The sequence below is a fragment of the Boleophthalmus pectinirostris genome, unplaced genomic scaffold (assembly GCF_026225935.1).
Source record: "Boleophthalmus pectinirostris isolate CB_2022bp ecotype Guang Dong unplaced genomic scaffold, ASM2622593v1 HiC_scaffold_16, whole genome shotgun sequence".
Classification (NCBI taxonomy): domain Eukaryota; kingdom Metazoa; phylum Chordata; class Actinopteri; order Gobiiformes; family Gobiidae; genus Boleophthalmus; species Boleophthalmus pectinirostris.
The window spans coordinates 19,655,766-19,683,368 of NW_026571095.1; the positions used below are offsets into that span (position 1 = coordinate 19,655,766).

The 27,603-nt window shown below is 38.0% G+C and overlaps 1 protein-coding gene across 1 annotated transcript in view; it reads right to left on the reverse strand.

The window, feature by feature from the left end:
• astn1 (astrotactin 1) overlaps positions 1 to 26,671 on the reverse strand; it is a 362,355-nt gene extending 335,684 nt beyond the window's left edge. The window contains exon 1 of the mRNA XM_020936068.2: positions 26,377 to 26,671. Coding sequence (XP_020791727.2) covers positions 26,377 to 26,671 — 295 coding nt within the window. The remainder of the gene's footprint in view (positions 1 to 26,376) is intronic.
• Positions 26,672 to 27,603: the final 932 nt, after the last annotated feature.

The following is a 27,603-nucleotide window of genomic DNA, read 5'->3' on the forward strand; positions in this document are numbered from 1 at the left end:
AGTAATTAGATATATTGTGATCGTCCACGATATAATATTTCGGTTATTGTTACATCCTTAACACAGACCTCTTAATTTCACCCCTGGAATTGCTCATCTCTACTGAATTAAAAGTAAAAGGTTTAACTAACTTGAAATCTACCACTACATGACATCACAAGGTGGAACAGAGCATTTTGAGCTTTGGAGATAGACGGACCAATAACTAAGAATTACTCAAACGTGTGTATGAAACAAAACAACTCCAGGTATGTTTTATTGATGAGATAAAAACATTCTAAAGCTCACAAGAATCAATTCTATGTAATACAGGTTCTTTAGTTACTGTAAGTAAGATATTGAGACCTTGAACACCAGCTTCCACTTTCAAACCCCTCATTCCCAGAGTAACCTTGTGTACTATAGACTACACATACTACAGTGTTCATGTACCCTTGGATTGATTTTCAAAGCTCTGGAATTTGTGCCATGGTGATGGACTGACATGAGTGAAGTAGGAGCCTTTTTACTTAGTCAGTCCACGTCGATTGAATTTAGAAAAAGCTAATATTAATTGATGCTAATTGAAGTCAATGACAACCCGAGGAACAAGTGCTAATGCTTGTTTGATTAACCTAATATTTAAAGGCCCAGGAGGAGGTGCTGTGGCGTCAAGGTGCATTTGACAGCCAAGTTAAATATTGAACATGTAAAATGTGTTTTACAAGAAGAAACCACTCCCTGACATGCCCACTGTGTATGTGAATGTCATTTCAGTGTAGTTTTTTTTTTATTTTTATTATCTTTCAGCATTAGATTTATTTCAAACATTTGCAACGTTAATAATTCATAATGAGCAACTTTCACAAGTATCTGAAGCCAAACCAGAAAAAGGTGAGAAAAAATAATAAGAGTATAAAAGGATCTGGTCTTCATTAGTGGAGAGTTCATCATCACATCATTACCAAGAGTGAAACACACAGTTTCTTTTGTGGTTCTAGTCAAAGTAAGGTCATAACACACTCAAAGTTAGTTAAGTGTTTTCATTTTTATATATATATAAATAAATATAATATATATATATATATATATATATATATATATATATATATATATATATATATATATATATATATATATATATATATATATATATATATATAAAATCATTCACAGCCAGATTCAGCTAATTACATCTCTTCTAAATGGAAATACAAAGAGCCAAAGTTCATAAACTGTGTTGTTTTTTCACATATCTGTTTGTCACATTGTCTTTGTGGTTCATGCCTTTTCAGACAAGAATAAATAAACAGGAAATTAAGCCTCTGGGATTCATGAAGTTTTTTATTGCAATACTGAAAACTGAGATCTGATTAAGAATTGTCAGTGTACTTCAAGATCTTTGTACAACACTATATTCTCAATAGTTTTGTTTATTCTTTATTTAAGAAGCCAAACTAAAAGTTCAACTGCCAAAACCATCACACTGACTAATAAAAAACAACTTACATAACTTGTGTATATCACTTTGGCACAGTCTATTGCCTGAAAAACAAACTAATCCACTTTAAGATAATGCAACAAAATGTGATTCAAGATTGTAAACAAATTAATTTCTCATCCAGCGACAGCATTCAGACAAATCCCTCAAATCAGCTTTATTTTCTCACAGTGCTTTATGGGACAAAACAATAACACAATTTACACAGCATCACTTGATATAATTTGGACAGTTTTGACAGTCATGCTACTCTGAAACACTTGTCCTCATGGAGTCTGATTCAAGTTTGGAAGAAAAGAGGCAAAACAGCTGGAAATGTCCTTCAGATATCATCACGTTATTCTTTCAGTTTTGCACATTGATGCGGAATAAGTCAGATGCCCATCCCTTTGCATTAAAACAGGGATCTTGGTAGAAATACTACACTGACTGGTAACTTTATGCTAAGGTTGAGTCCCTTTTTCAACTGCTCAACCTCATATGTGAAAAATCCTCCAGCAAGTCCTGACAAAGCCTAGGTCAAGATCTGGAGATGGGTCCCCAGGTGTGACACTGCGGAACCCACTGCTCCAGCTGTATTTCAATGAACTGGCAATAAAGTGTACCTGTTCATACTTGTCTTATAGTTATAACAGAAATACTTTATGAAAATGTTGGTTGCATAACATGTACAGACAATGTATATCATTTCTCACAGATTAACCACATAAAGGCCCTATATTAGACAAAATTGACTCTTGAGAGCTTTTAGCCATGTTAAGTTGTGTTTTGTTTCAATCACACATGTTTGAGTAATCCTTTATTATTAATATGTGTATATCTCCAAAGCTCAAAATGCTCTTTTCCACCTTGTGATGACTTGAAATCTACCATTTCATGACAACAGCTACATTTTACATTTGAACTGAACTGATTTGTTTAGGGTTGAAACTATCCAAAAAGGATTCTAGTGAAGGAGCATGGAGTTTAAAAACACAGTGGAGAATTTCCTGTATCACCACATGACATCACACAGTAGAAAAGAGTGTGCGATAAACATGTACATGAAACAAAACACAACTCCAGGTATGTTTTGATGAGGAAACGACGTTATAACAGATCAGAAAATAGTGTAATATGGGCCATTAATTGCTATGCCATTTGTTTACATTATTTACATTTTCATACCTAAACTAAAATGAGTAAAGTTATTGCAACACTATAGCACAAAGTGAAGGCAGAGCTGATGAGGGCGTGAGGCTTGGATGATTGACAGCTGTCTGGACATTGTAATGGGCCGCCTCCACATGGCAACGACATAACAAGAGGTGTGGGAGAGAGGGAGGACAGGCAATAGTAGTAGAAACCATATCACTCATATATATTTATCACCAAATTATTAACTTAAACAATTTTACAAAAAGGCTGCATAATGTAATCAGCAAGATACTCCGGTAATTTCAATTCACTCAATTAATAATGAACAAATAGTCTATTAAACCAAATAAGATTTAGTAACAACTTCATTGTAAATTAAGTCTTTGTGCATGCTTTATTAGGACTACTACTTTTTTTTTCGGGTAGTACAGCCAAGACATGCTTTTCAGGACCACACAAAAGAGTCATTTTAATCAAAAAGTAAACATGCATCTTTTGAGTAATTGTGGGGAGGTAAAAAAAAAAAAATCCCTTGCCAAGCTTAATCAAATCCCAATCGGCGTGCGCTTGGCCCCAGTGCTGCCTAGAGTCCTGCTGGATTACCTTCATCTACTTAATGGCTTCCTGATTGCATGTCGAGTTGTTCTGTTAGCTTTATTAAAATTTCATTTCTGCAGTAATTAAGCAAAGCACCACTTCTTTTCTTGAGGGGTGCCTTGGCTGTGGGACTGTAGCCATATTAATTAAATGTGATGGGCTTGTAAATAAAGCTTGCTACTGCACAATTGCAATGTAGGAAATTGTAAGCGGCAGAAAAAAAGAGGTCAGATAAGGGAGTATTAATAGTGCCGTTGATAATTCTATGGGACATAATTTTGTTGTTATGAGAGAATTGGATAGGCATTTGTGAATGGAGCGGTTCTTTTCAGAGCAATAGTGAGACTACCTCAAAAGCAGTTTCACCTCATCAGGGTATAAAGTAGGCACTAAGCCTGAATCACTATGAATGTTCATTATGAAATAAGACTTCTTCATGCTTTACTAAAACAACACTAACTTTCTGGAGGTAACAGGACATCAGATTCAATGGAAAAAGAAAGTTAAAACCACTTGAGCACATTCTAGATGGAGATGCCAGAGATGCCGCACTGAGAAATATTATAGCCAAAGGAAAAATAACTAATAACAAACAAGAATCAGGTTTGTAGAGATGCAAGCCTGTACATAGTATGAACTAATATTTCTTCTGTGTTTTTCAGTGCAATAAATACATACAAACTGAAAACATGGTTTTATTTTAATCTATTTTTTGGCTCAAATAATTACATAGTGGGGCTTTAAAGCAAATAAAAGTGTAATTATTATTGTATTACAGTATACTTATTATTATTAGAGTTATAGCCAGCCTACCTCAAAAATGATGTCCCCTCTTTTACAAAAAAATTGCTTCTCGACAGAGAGTAGAGCTATTGTTACGGTGCAGCACTGTAGCAGAATGCAAATCCAAAAGCTGATCCAAAAAAATAGGGAAAAATACAATTTCTCCGGCTCAGTTGGGGAGACAGGTCGTCCGTCTTCTTCCTCTGGGCTGAGACGATAACATCTGTTAGCACATATGGCACATGGGAAAGTGGAGAAGAGAGCCTTTGTAAATCTAACAGCAAACTGTGACGACAACAACAATAAATGGTGGACTGAAATCATATGCTGATCCCAGGCAGGACTATAGATCTTGTGCACTGTCAATGGGCAGAGAAGGCATGAAATCATTTCAGCACAGGGACTGGCAGGCTCCCATTGTGGGCCGTCCTGTTGATATAGAAGATTAGCTTTGAATTAAATATGTCTCTTGTGATGCAACAACCCCATTCTATAGGTTCTGTTCAGATTACAATCAATGGTAGACTCCCGAACCAATCTATATGGAAACAGACAGTCCCCATTGCACAAAGTTAGTGAAGTTCTGCAAGATAAATAATAAGATACAGTTTTTCCCCTGGTTTATCCCTACATTTGCTCTTAATGTAGTTAAGTTAATTTTCATCCTGTTCTGGTTTTGTATTCACACAGTTCAGACTTATAACTTAAGTCTTGTACTAATGACGCATCTCCATTGCACATGTTTTGGGTTGGTGGGGGAAACAGGAGTGCACAGAGGAAATCCAATAAACCACAGGGAGACTATGCAAACTCGAACAGAAAGGCCTGGGCATCAAAGGTTGAACTTTCTTGCTGTGCGTACTAACCACTCAACAACTGTTCCACAAGTATTTGGTGACTGTCAATTTAATACTGGTGATTATATTGTGCTGCCCTACAACCTTATTGGGATGTCAAAAAACACACGTAGGTTCTCAGATGATATAATATCACAAGCTCCTTTGCTACTTCGTTGAACTTTTAATACATCAAAGACAAAAACCTTAACCAAATGTGCCTAATCTTGATAGCTCTATGGAAATTCACAGCCCTGAAAATGTTTAAAAGTTTCTAAGGTTCCGTAAAATGAATAAGCCTGTGCGTGCCTCGCTGCACTGTGCAGGTGTGGAAGTGGTGGAGCCTGTTGCCATATGCTCAGAGCAATGCACAGACCCTTTTAACCTTACACCAGTGGACCACACACACACACACACACACACACAGAAGTCTATCGCAGCCAAACACCTCATGTTTAGGGATGCATCTGGAGCTGGGCCCATTGTTTAAGAGACTCCTATGGAAAGTGCACACACAAAACATCAGTAAATATAATTCTTAGGCTCACAGCAAGGAGCCATTTTTTCTGCAAATAACTTGGCAACAGGAGCTAACGCATGTGTTGATTGCCAGCCTGCTTTTATAGTGGCTCTTTAAATTGGTGTGATTGCATTTCATTGTGGCAAAGGCGGATAAAGCTTTAAAACACCTTGGACTCTAATGAGAACATTTTAAATATTAAATAAGCACAACATAACTAATGAAATGGCATTCACACATCGGTTGCTCCTGTGATTGAATACATCACTTTCACACAAATTAGATAGATCATGCCAACCAAAGATGCTACCTTTAATGAAAAAATTTACTTTGTGCGTCACAAAACAATAAAACAGTCAAACATAGCTAATTTATACCTGACAGTCTGTAATGAATGCTTTACAGTGGAGAAGATCTGATTTTGAATGTGGGTAGCTATAAGGGAATAGTATTTTATTTTGGTGAGCCGGCATATGTGCAGGGTCCATTGAGTACATGACTTTTATTGATTACTGCAGATCAATACTGTATAAACGCCACTATATGAAAATCATGATGTATTTCTAAGAAAGAGCACTTGCATTTTGCTAGCAGTTCTCAAACCTGCCATGCCAAGTAACTCCGCATAGTAAGCAAGACTGAAACTTTAAATGTGTCCAAATAATTGCTGAAACACTAAGAAGTTCATATACCAGTCACTCTTATCTTTATAACCACTGCATTGTGCAATTTTTCATGACACTTAACCTAAGGGGACTTCTTAACAAACATATATATTTCTTCATTTCCCCTTTGGAAAGCAACAGCATTCCTCATATTTTGCCTGAAGTTGTTTGGAGCCTGTCTAAAATTGTGGAAACTAATAACACTTTCACTTCATAGAAACCATCTAACCTCGCAGCATTAGAATTCGTTCGCTCAGTAGGTGGATACTTTTTTCATTTAACCGATTGCTGCTATTTGGTTGTGACGTATGTAATGCACCGCTAATGGGGCGAACTGGTATATTAAACTTTTCCCAAATCCCGTAGAAAGAAGGGAAATAACATCTTTCCCCTTGATAAAATTCACCAAACATTCTCTTTGTTTCGACTTTAAATCCTCGATCTCGGGAATCAATGCCAAGAGAATGTATGATTCTTGCTCTTCCGGGGTTTCTGCGAACCATCCAGTTTATTCTGATTTTTGACCTCGCTGGAGACAAATGAAATTGAGTGGAGGCACTAGGTGGCACCAGCCTGGCTATGAAAACAGATAAGGTTTAGAAAAACAAAAATGTGACCGCAAAGCTTGTCATAAAAAATATGATTAGACTTTTTTTTCCTTTTTTTTTTTTGCAATTTCTCACAACAATAGAAATCAAAAGGAACACTGCAATAAAATGAATATATTTCTCTATATCTCCTATTTGAAAGTAATGGCATTCTTCTCACTTTCCCTGAAGCTGTAGAGGAACTACTATAAAACTGTGACAGTGCAAATACAGCAACTATGGAACAGGCTACATAAAAACAGGTAAGGCTTTGAAAAACAAAGTGCAAATATCATCGCAATATCTGTCAGGAAAAATGTGATTATATATATTTTTTTTAGATATTATGCAATTTCTCACAACAATAGAAATAAAAGAACATTCAAACAAAAAGTATATATTTCCTCATATCTCCTATTCATAGTAACAGCGCTCTTCTTCTCATTTCCCCTGAAGCTGTAGAGGAGCTACTATAAAACTGCCATAGTGCAAATACTGCAGTTTTCATCAAACAAACATGCAGCCAAGTGTGACTCTATCACCCCATCTGAAAAGTCATACATCTCTTACATTGCCTTTATTCTATATATTCCACAACACTTTATGGCATGCTTTCTTATTGACACCAACCCTTGTATTAAAATAAGCACATTTCCAATATTTAACCTGTGGGCTGGCTGTGCAGACGCCTGTAACATAAAGGAATGAGGTGCATATTGAAGTGTGACAGTGTCAGCTTATTTGGATGGCTTCATTTGCCGTTTCATACAGTGGAACCCGAAGCTCAAACACATTAGAGCGCTCCATCAGAGGCGGAGGATGAGGGAGGGTGAAGGTGACACCACATTAAATCTAGTGCCACCAGTTAACGTCTGCCGGACTGGAGATAGTTAGACTCACATATTACCTGAGCACGTGCATCGCCCACTCTAAACCCCTATATGCAAATGGTCAGGAAGAGTGATCCGTTTAAGGGAGCTGCTGGGGGCTGGAGGAGAATATGAAATAAACAATGCATGCAAAATGTTCGAGTGGCATAAAGACCAATGAGGGAGTTTAGTTTATAATATTTAAGTTACTCTCAAAGTGGCCAGAGGAGTGAAATTATTGCATAACAAGCAGTAAGAGGGTTATGCTTTAGAATTGCACAGATAGTTTGACTTAATGTGATACCATAAAAATATTCTAAAAAGCTTATCGTTAAAATTGAGGAGAAGGGCAAATACTTGCACAAAGCTCAACTAACAAGAAAAAATGACAAATTATTCAACTGTACAGATAAGATGGGGAATTCCAGTAAAAACATTTCAATCACTTATGTTTGGAGATTTTTGAAAAGTAATGGTCCAGTACAAGCATATCGTTTGTAATTATATTGATAATATGCAATAACTTTGAGTTAGATTTGAATTTGATTTGATTTACTGTCTTTTTCGGACTATAGGTCACATTTTTTTCATGCTTTGGGTGGTCCTGCGACTTATACTCTGTGTGACTTATATGTTAAAATTTTCACACTGATAGCTGTGAGAGGGCGCTCTGGGCTTGTGTCCTGTACCACTGTCACGTCGCACTCCACTGCGCATGTCGGCTGCAGAAGACAGAGAAAGAGCCACTGTTGTGTCTGGTATCAAGTCAGTCGATCACACCATTACTTTTGTATCACTGAGAATTTAAAATTTAAACAAACATAAAGACAAATGAAACCATCCTGTCAGAAAGCCTGGAATAATTCTAACTGGAATTGATGCTGAGTCTGACGACAGCTACAGAAGAGGAAGCGGCGCGACGTTTACCTCCGAAGGTCATGGACTTGCTCAGAAGTGACACAGAGGAGGAAGAATTCAATGGATTATGTAATTTGGAGTGAGATGGGTTCTTCTGTTCTGTTGTTTATGCTATAGTTATCTGAAGAACTGTTCATATGTGATGTTAACAGCATGTTGTTCTCCATTCTATTGTTACAATAACTTGCCTTTCGAGATGAAATGTCGGTTCCTGGTTTCTGATTTTATAAAATAAATTTCCCCAAAAAACTGCGACTTATAGTCCAGTGCGACTTATATATGTTTTTTCCTTCTTCATTACGCATTTTTGGCTGGGGCAACTTATACTCCAGAGCAACTTATAGTCCGAAAAATATGGTAATTAGATTTTAATAGCAGCTGTTGACTTGAAAAGTACCACTACATGACATCACAAGGTGGAACAAAGCATGTTGAGCTTTGGGAACGCAGACAGACCAGTAAACCAGGATTACTGAAACACGAGTGAATGAAACCAAACACAACCCCGGGTATGTTTTTGAGGAGATAACAACATTATAACATGGCCTAAAGCTCACAAGAATCCATTTTGTGCATCACAGGAGCTTTAAACAAATGATTGCCTGGTGTAACTAGTGTGAGTGATGTTGTGAAGAAACCCATAGTGTCTAAAGACTAAGACTCTTGGGAGGCCTGCAGTAATTGATGTCCATTCTTCACGAGCCCACCTCCAACGACTCCCTGCCAAACACGCTGTTCATTTTTTCCCCTTTACTGAGAGGAAGACTTCAATATTACTGTGAGTGATTAAATGTGGGGCCTCTGCTGTGTGCTTTTAGGATTCAGTCATTTATTTTTGAATTGTCAGCAGAATTGTAAAGTTTAAAAAAAGTGTACTCAGTGCAATTTACCAGCTGAAACTTTGATGTACCAGCCCAGTATCCCAGATCAAATATATTGATGATGAGTAGTGTTGCCAACCACTTTGGAACGGAAAAGAGTATCAAAATAAGTGAGGTCTGGGAAATGTGAAGGCCTGTTTAAATACAAATTAAAACTGCAATAAGTGAAAATATTTTAATCTAATTTTAATATCTGCAAGTATCAAAAACTGTTTAATTAAGGTAACATAATTTCATTTGCAAACAATATACCAGTATCCTGTATACACCTCTACATAGTTCTGTAATGCAATACCTAATACCAAGCATTACCATCTGTGTTGTATCTCTGTAATCTGATCCCTCAGTCGTCCAGGTATGATCTTACACTTATTCTGCTACAGCTCAAGATCATTAGTATTAATTAATATCTGATTTTTTGACAATCCTAATATGAACTAACTACTACTTTTAAAAAACAAGTGCTCAATCAAAAATACCAAAGGAAATGAGTCACAAGCAAGACAAATACAATGTCAAAATCGAAGGACCCAATCCAAGGAGGCCAATGGCAGTGCTTGAAGCTGGCAAATGTAATGGAACTCTGTGGCCCCATAACTCAAAATGATGTTAGAGATGAGGAAAGAGTGGAGGGGACAGGAGCAGTGATTAATTGTTGTAATAAAAGATAAATGCACTGTTTTTTGTGGGTTTCTAAGTTTCAAACCTTTAGTAACGCTTACAATCAATTATATTTTAACAGTAGCAACAGTATGCCTCAAGTGTCATTGTAGTAAAATGTACTTCCAAGCTGATTTGAATGTGTTATATTATCTACAAGAGGATAGTGCTGAAATTTTTGTTTTGAAAATAGGCAGAAATACAATCTTGAGTATTATCAAGGAGCTTATCCAAAAGCTGAATAAGAGCTGATTTTCAAGAAAAAAGAAAAAAAATGGCTAATATACCATCCTCTAACATACTTACATGAGGTCCTGTATTATGCAAAATTGACTCTTGAGAGCTTTTAACCATGTTAAATATTGTTAGCTCATTAAAAACAGACCCACTTGGGCTTTGTTTCATTTACACATATTTGAGTAATCCTGCATTATTTGGTTGTCTACATCTCTGAAGCTCAAAATGCTCAGTTCCCTTACAAGTGACATCATGTATTGGGAGCTTTCAAGTTAACAGTTACCATTTACCTTTTGTTTAGAAAAGATTGGCAAACATTCAAACAAATGTTTCCAGTCAAAGTGTATGGAGCACTTCCTGTATCACCACATGACATCACAAGGTGGAACAGTCAGTCAGTCTAAATACGCAGGGATTGTGCATTCAACATGTGTGAATGAAACAAAAAAATTACACCTCCAGGTATATATTCGATGAGGAAGCAACAAAAAATAGCATAATATGGGCCCTTAAACTCAACAAAGCTATTTACAGGCACAGTTTACAACACTTTTGTTGGGTTGAAATATTTTCAGATGACCATTCTAGAAACGCATCCAAAAAACATATTGGATTATGGATTTTTGTCATCCACTCCGAGTTGAATGTATCTAAAATCGCACTGCTTCACAACCAACCTCTACAGTTCTCACTCTGAATCACATTCAGCCCCAACTCAGCCGCACCTCTGCATAAGCCGTCTCCTCCCTCCTCCCCCTCCTCCTGTTGACCTTGTCTCTGCCATGACTGTTTTTCACTGTTTCCCCTTTCCCGTTGTCAGCTGTCTCAAACACACAAGGCTGTCTGTAGCTCCCCTCACCTGTCACCCTTGGGTGCTTTAATCACCAGCTTAATGTCACCGCCTATTTTGGGAACGTGTCAAAATACATACACCATCTTACAAATGCCAGTAATGTCAGAGCGCTGGTGGAAAATAAACAGAAAGCTGCGTACAAGGCTGTTGATCTCGTGATATCTTGTCGCCAAAGAAGTATGTGATAACTACAATAAAGGGCTGCCTGTGTCTACAGGCATAGGTTGGTGGTATAGTTACATTTACTCAAGTACTTTTAGTTTACTTGATAAAACTGACTTTCTCTGAGAAGTTTTCAGACATTGTATTTTTACTGCTACTTGAGTAATGTATTTTACAGCGTAGTTCTTGTCACTATGCTCCCATTGTGAGTAAGTAAATTGTGTTTTGTCTGTTTCATTCACATGTTTAACACACAAATTCTGCATATTTAGCCCAAGTTCTTCTCTCAAACTGAAAACTCTCAGTTCCACTTTGTGATGTTATGTTGTAATACAGGAAGTGCTCCACTGTGTTTTTAAAGTCCATACATTTTCACATTTGAATGATTTCAGCCCTGGAAGAAAGAGTACAATGTAGTTGTTAACTTGAAAACTACAGTTTCATGACATCACAAGTTGGAACAGAGCATTTTGAGTTTAGAGATGTAGACAGACTAATAAGGGGTTCCTCAAACATGTGTGAATGAATCAAAACATAACTCCAGGTATGTTTTTGATGAGGTAACACCATTCTAACATGGCATAAACCTCACTTACTTTATAGTTTTGTCCTTCCAATCACATTAACTCAAGATAATTACTTTTGCATTTACTTATTACTCATTTTGTTTCCATTGAGCAATATTTTTGAAGTACCAGTGCTATCTGCCTCCCAAGTGTCTTCATTCAGACAGAGGGAAGTGAATACGGCTGGCAGGCTAAATCAACTGTGTGGGGTCACTTTATTAGCTCAGCTCTGAGACCCCCAGCTGTTTTTGGACCTGGAATAACTGTGTCCAATTTAACTGGGAGTTAAGTAGGCCAAAATCAAATGCCATGTGATCCTTCTTCCATGTGGAGAGAGCAGGCTTAGTGTAAATATAGGCTAAAAAGTTGAAACACATTTTCATAGTTAATAAAGCAGGGCAGCGCAAAGTGGGGTCTGTGGGATAAACTTTAAAAACTGTCTGATCTGCTCATTAGGGGGCACTGTGATGTAAAATGGGAATCTACTGTAATCCTGGTCTTGTTTGGCTCAATAGTATTCAAGTTTGCTATAAAGAAATGTAAAAAAAAAAAAAAAAAAGTTTGTTTATTGTTTAATTGGCAGATAAGCACAGAAATTGTAAATATGGTTAGTTACAAAAGGGCTCCAGGCTACATTCTGATTGTAAATATGTGTACTGAATAGTGGAGCAATAGCAGCAAATCCTGAAGATCTCTGGGAAAGAAGACAAAGGTTCAAAATCTGCATGCACTCCTGCAAGATACTACAAGAAGAAACCAATTTTCCAAATGTCTAACTAAATTCTTTCTATTTAGCTCCTCCCATCAGACATATAAGGCAGTGACTTTACAGTATCCTGCCAGAACTGAAGAAGCTACTTGAAAGATTCGTTATGAAAATGTATTAAAAAAAATGTAATTTTCTTTAGTGATGCAAACCTATTTAAAAGGAGCACACTCTCAGTTTACAGGACTCAAAATGGCACATAGCCAGATCAACTCCGCTACACTTTCTTTCTTTCTGTTGTCCAACTTTTAGGAGCCTCGAGAACAAACCAGAGTGCCTTTGCTCAGCAGGTTTACAGTGGGCTTTTTCACTTGCTTTTTCTTGTTCGTTGAGCAAGGCTTCTCAGTTTCTCAGTAAACAATATACCGCATTTGGCTGGAGTATATTGGAGGCAGGAGTATACTGGATATTTACAGTCGTAAAAAACGTGAAAAACAGACCTGGTTCATTTTAAACAGAAGTGCAAATGTATTCCTCACTTCCTTTACACATTCCTAGCATCCTAATTATTCACTGCAATGAGTTTATAAGCTTTTCACAACTTTCAGAGGCAGAAGCAAAAGAGCATGTTTCACAATCTGTCCCACCTCCGCAGCCATAAATAAACTGAACCCTCCCTCTCTGTACAATTATGACTTATCCTTGTATTATATGTCTTATTTATTGTGTTATGCTGTGAAGTGGCATTCCTTTTCTCTCTGGGGACAATAAAATATGACTAACTTGCCGGCACGCTTCTAAACGCTAGCATAATAACTGCAAGGACAAGAATTAGATGCACAGCACACATTTTGACCCTAAGAGCTGCTTTTGCAACATATCTGTATAAAATTTACTTTATTAAATTAAAAAAGTGTGCACTCCATTTGACTTATTGTGACACTGGCATTATGTAACTTCACTTCAGTCATGACTATTTTTTGTTTGACTCAAATTGAAATATCACCAGAAATGTCGCCCAGAGCACGCTCGCTGCTGTGACCAAGCTGTCGTCAAACTTGGCCCTTTTTAATCTCCCCCTCCATTTCTATTTTGCTTTAAACAGACATTTTAACCGCCTGCATGTTTTACTGCTGACAATCCCCCTGAGGGACAATCTCTGACAAACGGCTGGACTCATAAGCATGTAAATACTTCACATTTGGGGCTCTGTGGGTTCATTGGCACATTGTGGTACAGCAGCAGCAGCAGCCTGGGGCCAGTCTTGACATTGTGTAAAAATACATTGGCCATTAATCCACTCGGTTTAAACCTGCAGCCGCTGTATCCGTCTTGGACATGCTCGGCCAGGTGACTTTATGAGACATGATCACACAGGAAATGTAGCAGGGTGCAGGGCTGAAAGGTTTCTACTTTTTTACTCCTCTAAAAATATCATACAGTGTAAAAGTTTAATGTATGGAACAGAAATATATAATTTTCTTAGTCGAGTATAGGCTGTAGTTGTAAATTTAGTGTAAATTAAGGCAAAAACTTGAACACTATAAACAATGCAATTAGAACAATAATTCATTTATTCTTTTTTTTTTTTCAGTTTTCGATTATGTGTTTAAATGAATAAAGGAAAAAACGGATAATGGTCATTTCCCATTTCTGTGACTTAAACTACAATGCCGGACTTTTGCACCACATGCAGACTAAACCCGGACTAAACCAGGACTAAACCAGAACTAAACCAGGACTCAGTGTCGGGACGGGCCCAAAAGTGCACCTGCCTACACTGTCGGGTGATCAGGACTGAAGCCGGGACTAGACTGGGACGGAGACCGAACACAAAATCGAAAACGTGGCTTTGGAGACAAATAATGAAGAAAATATTTTTTTCGCTTACTTATTTCTGTTTTTTATTTTAAAAATCAAATGACGGAATTATACATGGATTAATTACTGCTCTAATCACAAAACTATTAGCAAATGATAACTTGCCTTCAATCTCCTAATGTTCATTTTTTATATAATATATAAAAATATGTCAGTATTCACACAAATTTTAACAGTATTCTCTACAATGTTAGTTTCAGTGTTTTTTCTAGCAATGTGCTTCATAGCTTAAAAGGAGCCCTATGTAAGTTCTAAGTGTGTGTTATGTGTGCGTGTGTGGGTGTGTGTGTTATTGCCATACTGGTAAATGGTCACATTTTTATATAGCACCTTTCGACCTTCGCAAAGGGCTTTACAACAAGGAATCACTCACTCTTAAACCAGTGTATGCAGACACGAGGGGTGAGGTGGGTTAAGTGTCTTTCCCATGGACACAATGACAGCATTCATCTGTGGGAGCTGGAATCACACCGCCACCCTGTGGGTCAGTCGATGTGACCGCTCGACCAATATTTTTTATGTCGAGAGCGGGATTCGAACCACCAACCTTTGGATCAGAGGACAACCGTGGACAAACGCTCATACCAACTAGAGCAGCTGTTGGACTACACACCAGAAAAGTTACATACTGCACCTTTAAAATATGTTCTCTTAAACCATTTGTAAGACTTTATCCCAGAACTAGAAGGTTGCTCAGTTGTCATCCAGGCCTGTGCAGTATATTTTTAAATATGTCCTGGTCGGGTTGATTCTCTTCCCTTTTTTTCCAATAATTTCTAAAATTGGCGTTGTTTATTCTCTCTGGAAACTTCACATTTAAACACTGCCCATTATTGTGACAATTTTAGTTTTCTCCAGCTTTTATTCATATTATCAGTCAAAATGCAAGATGAGACAGCTTTTATTACAACATCTTTCACACATGGCTGCTAATGTGGCCATTTATTAATTCTGAATGTGCCCGGTAATGTGATGCTGGCTATAATCTATGCCATTTAGTTGACAATTAGGCTCCAGTCCCAGTCAATGTTAAATTATAGAGAGTATCACACACTCTATAACAGGCGTTGGGAAAATGTCCACTTTTGAGAAATGACTTATTATAATTTAAAAAACACAAAACTTTATTAAATTGAGAAAATGAGCTGGGTGATTGCGCATGGTGTTACTTCCAACTATGACGAAGACGACGTGTCATTTTTGTCCACTAAAGATGTTTTATCTGCGTTCGCTAGATAATTCCATCAATCAAAAGTGGCAGTTTAGACACATTGGGGCCATGGTAAGTTAATACACACAAGTTTGTGTCCTTCACCTGTGACATTGCTCGCTCAAAAGTACTTCTTACCTGTTGTTGCGTGCCAAATACTCAAAGTAAACTCAGTGTCCCATTTAGAGTTATGACTGATTGATCTAACGCAGCCATATTTTCATCTGTGGAAGCTGGAGACTGACAGAACAAGGTCAGAAGTTGCCGACGGGAGATAGCGATGTGCTCGTAACTGCAAATACCTGGCGAAAAAATAAATAAAAATAAAACGCTATCACTATAAAAAAGCCAAAATGTCAGGCTACCCACTGAGACAGGGGCTAGATTACCGGAGCACAGACACAGCTTTGTTCAGATTAACTTTTAATAAAGGAGGGCTCTTCAAAACAAGTGTGGAGTAAGTGATAGGCTTGCAGCAGCATCTTTTATACAAATGGAATACAAAGCTGACAGCTCGTCTTGTTTTTCACAAAGGTTTTAGAGCAAGCTGATACTGAAAGTACAATTTTGAATCACAGGTCAGAAGAGGTAGTGTTTTGAACAAGCACGAGGGTAAGAGCTGAAAATACAGCAACACAGTGAAATGATTAGTATTACTTTATTTTCACTAAGGGGACACATTCTACAAACATTGAAAGGTCTACCATCTCGCTAATGCACCAATACTAAGTAAATACAAGGTAGAGCTGCAGTTAATTTGATATTTTCTATTTATTATTTTCGTTCTTGGAATATATATGCGACGTAAATAGACAAAAGTCTGCATTCTTGATTAGTAAGCTTTAAATTGCTGTGGGAAGCTGAGGACATACATTTGTAAAGGAAAGGTTGACAATTTCTATTCATAAACAAAACAGCATAGGGCTGAAAAAGTTTAAGGTGAACCACAACTTAATCGATTATGGAAATAATTGTATAGCATAATTGTGTAAAAAGATGTTTTGAACTAAACACAGAATTCAATTACTCCATTTTTGTTTCTTTTTTCTGTACATCTATATGAAGACATTATAAAGTGGCTTCTCTTTAACTTTATCTCTGTGAAATTTTGCAAGAATCTCATATTCATGGGCCTTTAGCGATCTAGACAACTAATAGATATATCAAAAGAAAAATCACCAGATAATTCTATTCCCAAAATAATCGTTTGTAGCAGCCCCGGAAAAGAAGGAAAATTGCAACTGGTTTGGGCAGAGGATCAGATGCAATGGGGAGAAATTCCTATTTTCTACATAAGAGGAAATACATCCAGTCTTTGAACCGTGGTCCTTTGTAGAATAACACCTTTTTCCTGAACAAACTGACAGATCGAAGCCAGACGCTGATGTCATGGTTAAAATAAGACGTATTGGTTTTATAACGGAGGTGATGCAATCAGGGCATCGTAGGGAGAAACTGAGAAACTGCTTCTTCTCTCACATAAAAAAAAAAAACTTGCTTTAAAACTATTCTTTGAATCTCTGTGTTTGACTTGTTTGTACCTGCTTTGAATTTTTCTTGCATTGTTCTGCCTTAAGCGCTCTCCGAGGTGTCCCGTTCATGGTGAATCATAAATTACTACGGGCTAATCTTAAAACAAGGATGGAGTTTATTTGGCAGTGAAGGCGCTTGGCTGTTTGTCCAGTTCTTAACCGCTCCCCGCTGGCTGATGTGTGCCTGCATACAGATAACTCTCTCCACCTCCTCCTGATCTTTGGCACCAGGATAGACTCAGAAAACACATGTGGGCAGCACCAGCATTTTGGAAAACTATATCAAGGAGCAGTTGAAGTCTGGAGGCATAACTGCACTCTTTGTGGAGTTTTTCTCATATACCTTTCTTTCCTCATGCAGATCCAAATCTTTAAAATTATATTGGGTATTTTTCATTATCGCATTGTTTGTTTGTGTTAAAAGGAATGGTCTTGTTTATGTATTTTGGGCGCTGTACTTGAACAAAATAAATGAGGATTTCAAACAATATTTATGTGCTATAATGAGCCATGGCAGAAGCAGACAGTTAGGGCCCCATGTACACTGGAAACTAACTTGCTTAAAGGTGTACACTGTACAGTGTAACCTTTCTGTGTCTGCTGGGCTTGTTTCCATAAAAAATGTCTGTCTAAAAATATCTCTTTCACTTAGATGTGCTTTGTTTATCTTGGAAAAACAAATATAAGTTTTTTGTGAGCATAACATCCATAGTATTGGTTGTTTTATTGCTTAGAATCATAAGATACATATTGTCACTTGATATTAACAAACATCTAATGAGATAAGAGGGGTTTTTTTTGTTTATGGAGAACAATATACATAAAAAGGAAGTATGCATTATGAAGAGAAACCATCTTCAAAGCCTGAGTTTATTGAGGTGTATCCTTCTGACCTTCTGATGTTTGTCCATCGCCCAATGTTCAGACAATTCATTCAACTCAGGTCTCAACACTAAAGAATGAGATTTCTTCCATCTGCCTGACTGAGAATGAACAGAGTGCTGACAAGATTACCAAAAATGGAGGTCATACAAAAGTGATTGTGGAGACAGAGACTCCTAAAAACAACTGTGGCAGAAGTAATAAACAAACTTTGAGGTTACAGGCTCTTCTGATTCATCCAGTGTCTTGCAACACCACTCCCAATGTGGTCAAAAATGAGGAACCATCCAAATCTACAACATCTGAGCCAGAAGACACTAAAACAAGTGTCCACTTCTATGCTAAAATACCAGACAAACCGGAGGCAGCCATCATGAGAGCTCCAGGAGCTCAGCAAACAGGAAACAAATGGAGAAAAAAGAAAGAAAAGCAAGGGCGGAATCTGCTTTTGATTTCGATGATGAACCTGAAGGCGTGTAATCTACATCTAGATTCTTTGTTTTAGATTAGATATTGAATTACATCAAAATTCAGGACCAGTATTTAGCCAATACTCAACCACATTATTCCACATTAATACTATAATTTACAATCAAAATCTCAACAATTATAATACCTATTTGTCAATATTTTATGTGAATTTAGACTTCCATAAATCAGGTTTTTGTTGTGGTAGATATTTACTTTGTGGCGATTCCTCCTTGACTACAAAGGAGAATTAAGCTTCCAATACAATTTAATCTTTGTAAATGTTTACTATTGTCATTGATGTTGACATTTAACTGTTTTAAAAGTCTACTAAAGTGAGTTTAATTTTGGAAGTTCATTGCTCTCAAATTTGCTGATGTCAGTTTGGTGTGGGGCTCCGCTCCCTCTCTGTCATACAGTGCCGTTGGACTGCTGCAGGGAAGCTGACTGTTCCCCCAGCTTCAACTGAGTGTATGTGAGAGACTCTCAGCCAATCAGAACTGACCAATTTGCATGTATACCAATACCAGTATTGACACTTAACGCATTGACTATACCATTGTGTTTACATTGCCTATTCAAACACAGTTTAGCAGAGACAGACAGTTTAGATTTGCTTAGTTCTCATTGGGTCTGGTTCAATAGTTGTAGTTGCCTACATTTGCTGGTGCAGAACTTCTAATTTGTATGTATTCAACTGTGATAATTACACAGCTTTTATACCATTAACAGAATAGAATAAATATAATGGCAAAGAAGATCAGGTCAAAGCAACAGAATGGGCCCTGTATCATAATGTAAAAAACTAAAATATCACAAGCTTCCCCTATATGAAAGAGCACCAGCCTCCATTGGAGTCAACTCTAATTTATAACCCATATGTCTTCATGAAAGAGCACCTCTTTTACTCTGATGTCACTGTCTGCTCTGAGTTTCTGATGCTCACCCCGTTGCCATGGTGACAGTGTAAACCCTCTGTCCTCTGTCTCACAGTTCATACTTCACATGTTTACACGGACCATCACTGCAGCACTCTGCTCTGGCCTGCAAAAGACCCAACATGTACTGCAATCAGAGAGAGAAATCATGGCAACGCTGAACAGAGATATAGAGAAGGATGGTAAGCTGTGAAACGAGTCATGTACCTACCTTCTGTATAATGGACTCCAAAATATGATCTAGAAATATTCACCTCTGCCAAAGAAAAGTTTAAAAATATTTGCCAACCTTTTCAGTGAGGAATTATTGTATACTGACAGCACCTTGCACTGATTGTTGTTTGTTTCTTCAAATGTTCTAATTTAGCTGTGTTGCTGGGATTCTGATTGTAAGTATTCCCTCAGTGTGACATGCTCATGAAAGGAGGACAATCTGTGGAAATTTTAATATTCAAATTTACATTGTGAAAAGTCAGACAGAAGTTTTAGAAGAAACTTTTCCAATGGAGAAAGTGGGCAAAATCAACTTTAGTGGTGCTGCCAACTAGGAAAACTCACCAAAAGTGTCCTGGCAATTTGGCAGTAGTCTTCGTCAGTGGTTGGGCAGAAGGACTTGTCTGAATTCGATGACAATGTATGATAATGAAGAAAAGAGGTAACAAATGCAGCTGTGTCCTCCCAGGTGCACCGGATTACTGAGCCGCTTCAATTAGACAATTAATAGTCAATCATTCTCTGTGGGGCCCGTGAGCACGCTGAGCAGAGCCACGCCGAGCTGTCAGCCAGAAGACAGCAGAAAAACACCCAGGAACCAGACACTGAACTCTACAAGTGAGGGATAATACAGTTTATTATTGTGGGCTGGATTGAAACTGATCTGAATCCAAGTTTTTGAGTAGCAGAAAATGGAAAAAAGAAAAGTGAAATGTATTGTGAAGTAACGTGTCAATGTGACAACCACAGTAGACCGAAGTGATTTACACACAGCAGTAAACCACAATACACAATATACAGCAAGAAAAAAAAGATTAAGATCATTTAGGTGAAATAATAATAATTTGACTACAAAGAAACTGAAACGTCCTGCAGCTTAGTTTATGGTAGACGCTTGTGCAAATAGGTGTGTCTTTGGCAGACTTTTAAAGTGCTCTAGTTTCTCACCAGCCCTGATGGTTAAAGGAACAATCTTCCAAAGTTTGGGAGTTGCCACGGAGAATGCCCTGTCTCCTCTGGTGCTCAGTCTGGTGCGAGGGACAGAGGAGCAGCTGCACCACACACCTCAGAGCTCAACTGGACATGTGGGGCTATAGGAACTCGGACAAGGTGGGGCTAGGCCATGGAGGCTTTTAAAACCAGGAGAATTTTAACATGTATTATAAAGATGACAGGTAGCCAGTGGAGGGTGGCAATCACTGGGGTAATATGTCCCTGTAAGGGGATGCCGCGTTTTGCATGGTATCATTATTAATTCCACTTAGGACTTTTGAATTGAAATATAAGTAGTATACATGTGTTTGAGAGTGATTGAAAATCAGGACCATTGTAATACAAATTAAAAAAGAAATCCAAAAATACATGTAATATTTAAACAAAAGCTGAAACCTGTGTATACATGAGGGATCAGTTACTATAGGTTGGTTGAGTAGAACTAACTTCATTGGTTTCATTTTTTACCTCCTCTTTGGAGTAAAACACTGGCTGAAAACGTAATGGACTGATCATGCCTTTCAATAGGTTGCTTATTGTTTGTGCTACTAACTACTAGATAAAATGTTTTAATAGTGACTAATATTACTGATTTTACAGATAAGAGGATGTTACGATTCATCTGATAAAAATACTTTTAAAATATCCAGAAATGGTTTGGTAATTGGTGTCACGCACAGTCTATGCAAAAAGACGGAATAATTCAAAGTGATACACACAAATGGATAAAGGATTAAAAAGCAATATAAAACCAGCAGCAGAAATAGCAGCAAATCCAAGGGCAGCTTCAGATTCATCCAAACAGAAAAGCCTCACAGTGAGAGGAGACTAAGGCCGCCCTGTGCAACTAATGAAAGAGACAGCATCAGCATTTCAATACAATACTGTAAACTCAATGATAGTAATAGGTCTTATGGCATGATGAGCTACAATTTCTATACATTAAAGATGAGGGAAAGCTGGTACAGGGCTGTACATGAATAAAAAAAAATTTAAAAAAAAGGAAAAAATACAACAACAAAAAATGGAAATATGTTTTAATAAGCAACATCTTGAGAAAGCAACTTGTCTATCTACAGTGATTTCTTAAATGTTTTTAAAGTATTTTATTCCTTTACTTCTATGCTGTAATTGTTTAAAATATTTGTGATTTCTATTATTAGCCCAATAATTGCTATGAATTTTGAGCACCCCAGCCGGTAGATCTGGTCTTTTTTTTTTTTTTACAATACATCCATTAATTTACATATATACAATATACATATATACAATGAGCTGGGAGCTTGGGTTAAACGGTTAAAAACTCTATTCAACTGAAACTGCAAAAGGCCACAAATGTTATATGAGCTCTTTATGTCACCGTACAATATGGTCAATAGAATAGTGTTCACATTGTTGAGAAAAAGGGCAGTAGAACAGCAGTACTCACAGTGCACAGCTCTAACCTCCTGCTCTGGCCCTGTCATAAACACCGCTGTGGCACAGAGCAGAACAGTAGCAGCCAGGTCATTTTTCAGGTGAGCTCATTTGAATACAGGAGATGGTCTGCGTGCCCATATCCAGGCCCAGATGTGCAAATCCCAGCCAGCACGTAGCCAGCTCAGGACTCTCCCAGAGGGCGACTTTATTACCTCACATCCTCTCAATTTATGACACAACAGCAAAAGGGTAAATTTCTAATAACCCAGCTCGGGCTTTTCTGGCACTAACGAGCGGCTGCAGTCCTGGAGCTACAATTTACTGTCACTCACACAAACCCCCTCCTTTCTCTCCAAATTGCTTCTTAGATGCTTCACAGTGAGGCAATTTGGCGCAGAAAATGCCAGCCACTGTAAAAGGTTGGGAGAAAGCAGCATGTAAATTAGAGTAGGTTGCACCAACATGCACATGCAAGTGGATTTTGGGACCAGATGTACGTTTGAAATTATCTCACTTCAAAGAGGCTGATGGGCCGAGGAAAAATAAAAAGATTCTCAGCATGGTGCCGTCTCTTTCCAGTCGTCCAGAATGAGGTATGCTGATTTAAGGTTTTGCCTTTAACTAGACCATTGAGACTAGGTCTTTTTCACAGCACTCTATGAAAAGTCTGCCAAAACTCCCAATAATTGTGGGGGTGAGCTGAGGAAGCCAGACTGGGTTATCTCAGTTTTACACAAGAGCATACTCGCTTCTGCTCTTAAAGGAAACCTGCTTCAAAGATTTTCAATGTCACTTTTGTTCGAGATCTGGAGGTTTCTAGAATCACATTAACTCTTGGCTCTGAGTGCATCGGCAAACTGTGGCATACACACTGAGGCTTAAGGTTGCTTTAGGTAAGTCTATTTAACCCATTGGTGAGATATATTCTGGGTCTGTGGTGGTTCATGGTGATCCCATGTGTGCTCTTGGATCAGTGTTGGATTCTTTCAGAATGAGCTGTGTGGGTGGACATAAAACCAATGTGTTTGGCCTATTGCAAATCAAATTCTCAGTTTAAATGCACCTTTTAAATGGTTCATTCATTCATTGTAGGCATTTTCATTCTGAAGGATTTAATGGTAAAAATAAATATTCTTATATTTTTGAATACTCTTGCATGTTAAAGTACAGTTCATAGAGAATAATATGTTGATTTTAACTCAATAATTAATTAATGAAATTTCCAAAATATGTAATGGAACAAACAGTACATGTTCAGTTCAAGAAAATACAGTAGTGATTTGCAAACTATTCAATATTAGTAGAAAAACGTTAAAGCACTGGTGAGAATTTTCAGAGCTAAATGTGCTTATATACAGTACAAATACACACTCATGCTATCACCTCTCTTTATGATGTCTAAGCTCTCAGTGCACTTAAATGCTCCATATATGTTCCCCTATCCTCTCCCAGGTCCCACTGTACCTGCTTTAAGTCATGTGTAACATCCCCATGCTGCAGAAACTAATTACCAGGTCCCACTGCTGCCTGAAAAGTGCACTTTGCATTTTTGGACTTTGGAGGGAGCAGCTGCAATCAGAAAATTGCCAGTGGTGCCATAGACCTCATTTAAACTGGCAATGAATGTGCTGAAGCGACTGCACCGTCAAAAACATGATCTCACACCAGAAAGAAAAGTGCTGTCAGCAGGATCTCAGCGTGGCATGGGACAGGGGCCGGCCTATATTACAACATTAGTCATTTAAACCAAGTTATATGTGGGCTAGCCTAGTCAGATGAGAATCTAACCTCCTTTCACCCACACATTTCAGACTTTAGAGAAGTGCCTGAATACATTACAGATACCTACATACCTAATGACTACAGGTTAAAATAACTAAAATTTCTAAGTATAGGAAGAATCGGTGTACATAACTATACATTAAGGTTACATTCAGGTATTTTTCAGGTTATTTTTTTCTATGTAGGATTGCACAGAAGGAAAAAATAAAAAAATCAAACCCAACATCTGTGAATGTGAATGTCTTAAATTAAGATTCTAAATTTAATCAGATTATTACAATTTACAGGGCAATTTAACCTTCTCTTTCAAACACCCATGTCAAATAAAAGTCCTATTTGACAACATATGTAAGACTATTTCAGTTTATGTATTTCAATACTACAAGAATAATGTTTTCAGAACTGTTCTTAAAGCACATTACTGGTGATACATGATCCTACTGCCTCCTGACTGAAGATGAGGCCATAATCTCAGGTTAGCTCTGTGTGTAATTCAATTCTTGAAGGAGTCGCAGAGTGTGCAAGTGAGGAACCCTGAATATAATTGCACAACTTGTCCTCCAGACAAAACTTTACAAATTAAAAATACCGAAGATATGAACTGTTGAAAAAAATAGTAAACTAAGAAATGCTACTGTTCCAGACTTTGGGAAATTTACAGTACATTACCAGTTTATTCTAAGTAGCCTTTGATATGTGAATGATTTAAAACATACATGTATTTGTTTTTAAACTGATAATCCTTAGTACTACAGTTAGCTTTTTTAACAAGCCTACAATATGAAACACTGTATTTGAACCATGTGTGTTTTATTTACAACCAAATGTCTCCATAAACTTACCTCGGCGAGTACAGTTAATAGCACAATCATTTATCATGAAGCTTACTGTCACCTCAGCATTATCCTCCCAGACTTAAATACCTAAACAAGAGCACAGCGGAGGGACTAGTCTTATCGGCCAGGCTCAAACAGTGCTTTAAAAGGTAATTACTGCTTGTTATCATTACAGGCCCATATGCCCTCTGTGGCATTTGTTTCCTGAGAAGCGACTGAGGCTGCAGATTGTCATTCAGAGAAGCTCTTCTTAAACACCAAAGGAAATCAGGACACATAAACACAAGAGCAGCTGCTTCTGTTGGTATTTACTCAACAGTGGCAGTCTGTGAGGGAGGCTAATCAAAAGTTTACTGCCTCTAAATGCAAAGAAAATATTATGGACAAGCTTATTCAAATGCAGCTGTTTCCATGGAGACATATTGTGAAAAATGTTACAATCTACAAGTCAACAACTAAAATTATTGACACATTTAGGCTGTAGTGTGGCAATACTTTTACACATGTGGATGTTGATTAAGGGATCACTGTCACTTTTCTGGTGTAGGATCAGCCACCTGCCTGTCTTTAGGAGACAGCTCTGCCTCCACTCTTCCACTGTACTGTGTGTTTTGAAGCCACTTCTTATTCATAATACATGTATTATTATTAGTAGCAGTAGTATTAGTAGTAGTAGTAGTAGTAGTAGTAGCAGTAGTATTTAATATATTAATTAATAATGTACTGTTGGAGTAGAAGACCTTCCACAAGAAAAGTTACGTGGTGTACCTAACTAAACTTTAATTACTCCAATAAAAAAAAGTGACACTACAGTAATAGAAGCAATTAAACTGCCTAAATTCATGTCCATAGTATGCAAAACACTGCACACAACTTCCTTAGACTGTAAGATATACAAACATTAGTTACTACTAACTTAATAAATCAGGTGCCTTAGATAACCAAAACATATGAAATGTAGATTTTTTTGCTAATTCTGAGCTTTGTACCTTGATGTTGCTGATGTGTGTTTCCATTTGACTGGCTTCAAATACAAATTACAATTTAATAAAACTAAATTAAAATAACAAGATTACTTTTGCTGCAGTATCATATGAAGCCTATCTCGACAGCAACAAGTTCATGAGAGCTTCAGCACCATGGACAGCGACGGACACAACTCCACAAAGCCAACTTTACAGCAGCTAGCCAAACTTAGCATTATACTTCAGACACAGATAAAAGCATATAATGTCATGACGCGTGTAGAGGAATGCATGAAATAAATAAGCACATGGCAGCTGACAGCAGTTATTGTTTTTAGCTATAAATAATAATTGATACAATGAAGCAAATAACCCCTTTAATGACACTTTATGCAAACGAAAACACTACTCGTGAGTTGCAGTGTTAATTAGATCACCCAGGATTGACTTTTAGATCCTATAAGAAATGTTGCTAGCCTGATGGAGCTAAGTGGCCGGTAAGTGTTTGCTATAACATGTGCTAAGCTATGATGTAGCATCCAGATATCAACAAAGCGCACTGGATTAATGACGGACAGTTTACTGCACTTAAACACCGCGTGGCTTTTCAAGAGGTGCCAAAAAGCGATAGTATTCACTAATGTCATTTTGCAGCAGTCAGACTGTAAGCTAATACAGCACATCTGTTTAGCTAGGCCTGCTAATAAACATATGTCCCACAATAAGAGGCAAGCGTGATTTAATCTGGACAATTAACCACTGGTCAATCACTGAGCGCGCGCAGTGTTTTATGGACTTACCGAGGACGAAATAGGGCAGCTCGGTGTTCTCCAGGTCGTCCACAACCACCACATCACCGGGGAAATCGTTCCTTACGGAGAACAGCAGCTTTGGCTCAGAGGCCGACGGGCTGTGCATGATGCTCAGGTCGTTTTCCCTCAAAAACGGCAGCGCGGACACGGTTACGCTCTTCATCTTGCACTCGGTGTCCTGGCTCTGGTCCTCGTCGCCGTTCAGAGCGCACACTCGAGCCGCCTGGAGGAGCACAAGGACCCAGGCGAGACGCACGGAGAGCCCCATGTTGACGCTCGCCATCTCCGTATAGTCGCTGCAGTAGTCGTTAGCTCTCCTCCTCCTCCTCCTCCTCTCGCCTGTTCCCGCTGCCTGCTGCCGCTGCTTGAGCGCTCGGCGGATGAGAGCATCCGCGGCGTGACTGGAGAGGCTGTGATAGGCTGCACCGGCGGCCTCTCACAGTGTGGGAAACAAACGCCCCTTGTCTCCCAAAACAACATTTCTCACGTGTTTTTGCTGCTCATACATCGGCCCATTGACGAGTGCGCGGTGATTTAACACTGGTGACCCCGTTTTACTGTAAGTGATCGATTAACTCTCCAAATGGTTTCAATGACCCAGTCGGATTTACTAATAGGGCACTCCACCAGAGTCCCCTGGGTCCTTTAATGCCAGAGAAAGTTTAAAAAGTTGTTTGTTAGTTTGTTTAAAAAGCCTGATTGGTGCGTAATTTGAACAACTACTTAAGAGCGCGGGAAAGCGACTAATCTCATAGCACTAGATATATCCCTCCGCAGCAGTTTTGAAATAGGGCTTGGAATATTACACCTTGATGATCACATTTTCAAAATCAAAAATTGGAGCACCCTCGGTTTGGGTTGGTTGGTTGGTTGGTTGGTTGGTTAAAAAAATGTGAAAATAAGAAAACTGTTGCACTTAATTTATTCATAATTTATTCACAATTTACTAGTGAGATGGTATATAACCTGAGAAATTTAAATCTGTGTGAGTTTCTTATCTTTCATTGTGTTCTGGTCATTTTCAAGCATGTTTTTTCTGTAGTTTGGCTAAATAAATCACTACAAATTTATGCTCCTGTTTACTGTTGGTGGATATAAAATTGGTCAAAAATAGGGACACCTGGGACATTCTTTGTACACCATGGGACAAAATCACTGGTTTTGAAGAAATGTTCTGGAGCATGGAAGAAAAGGTTCAAAACTGACTGTCCTGGG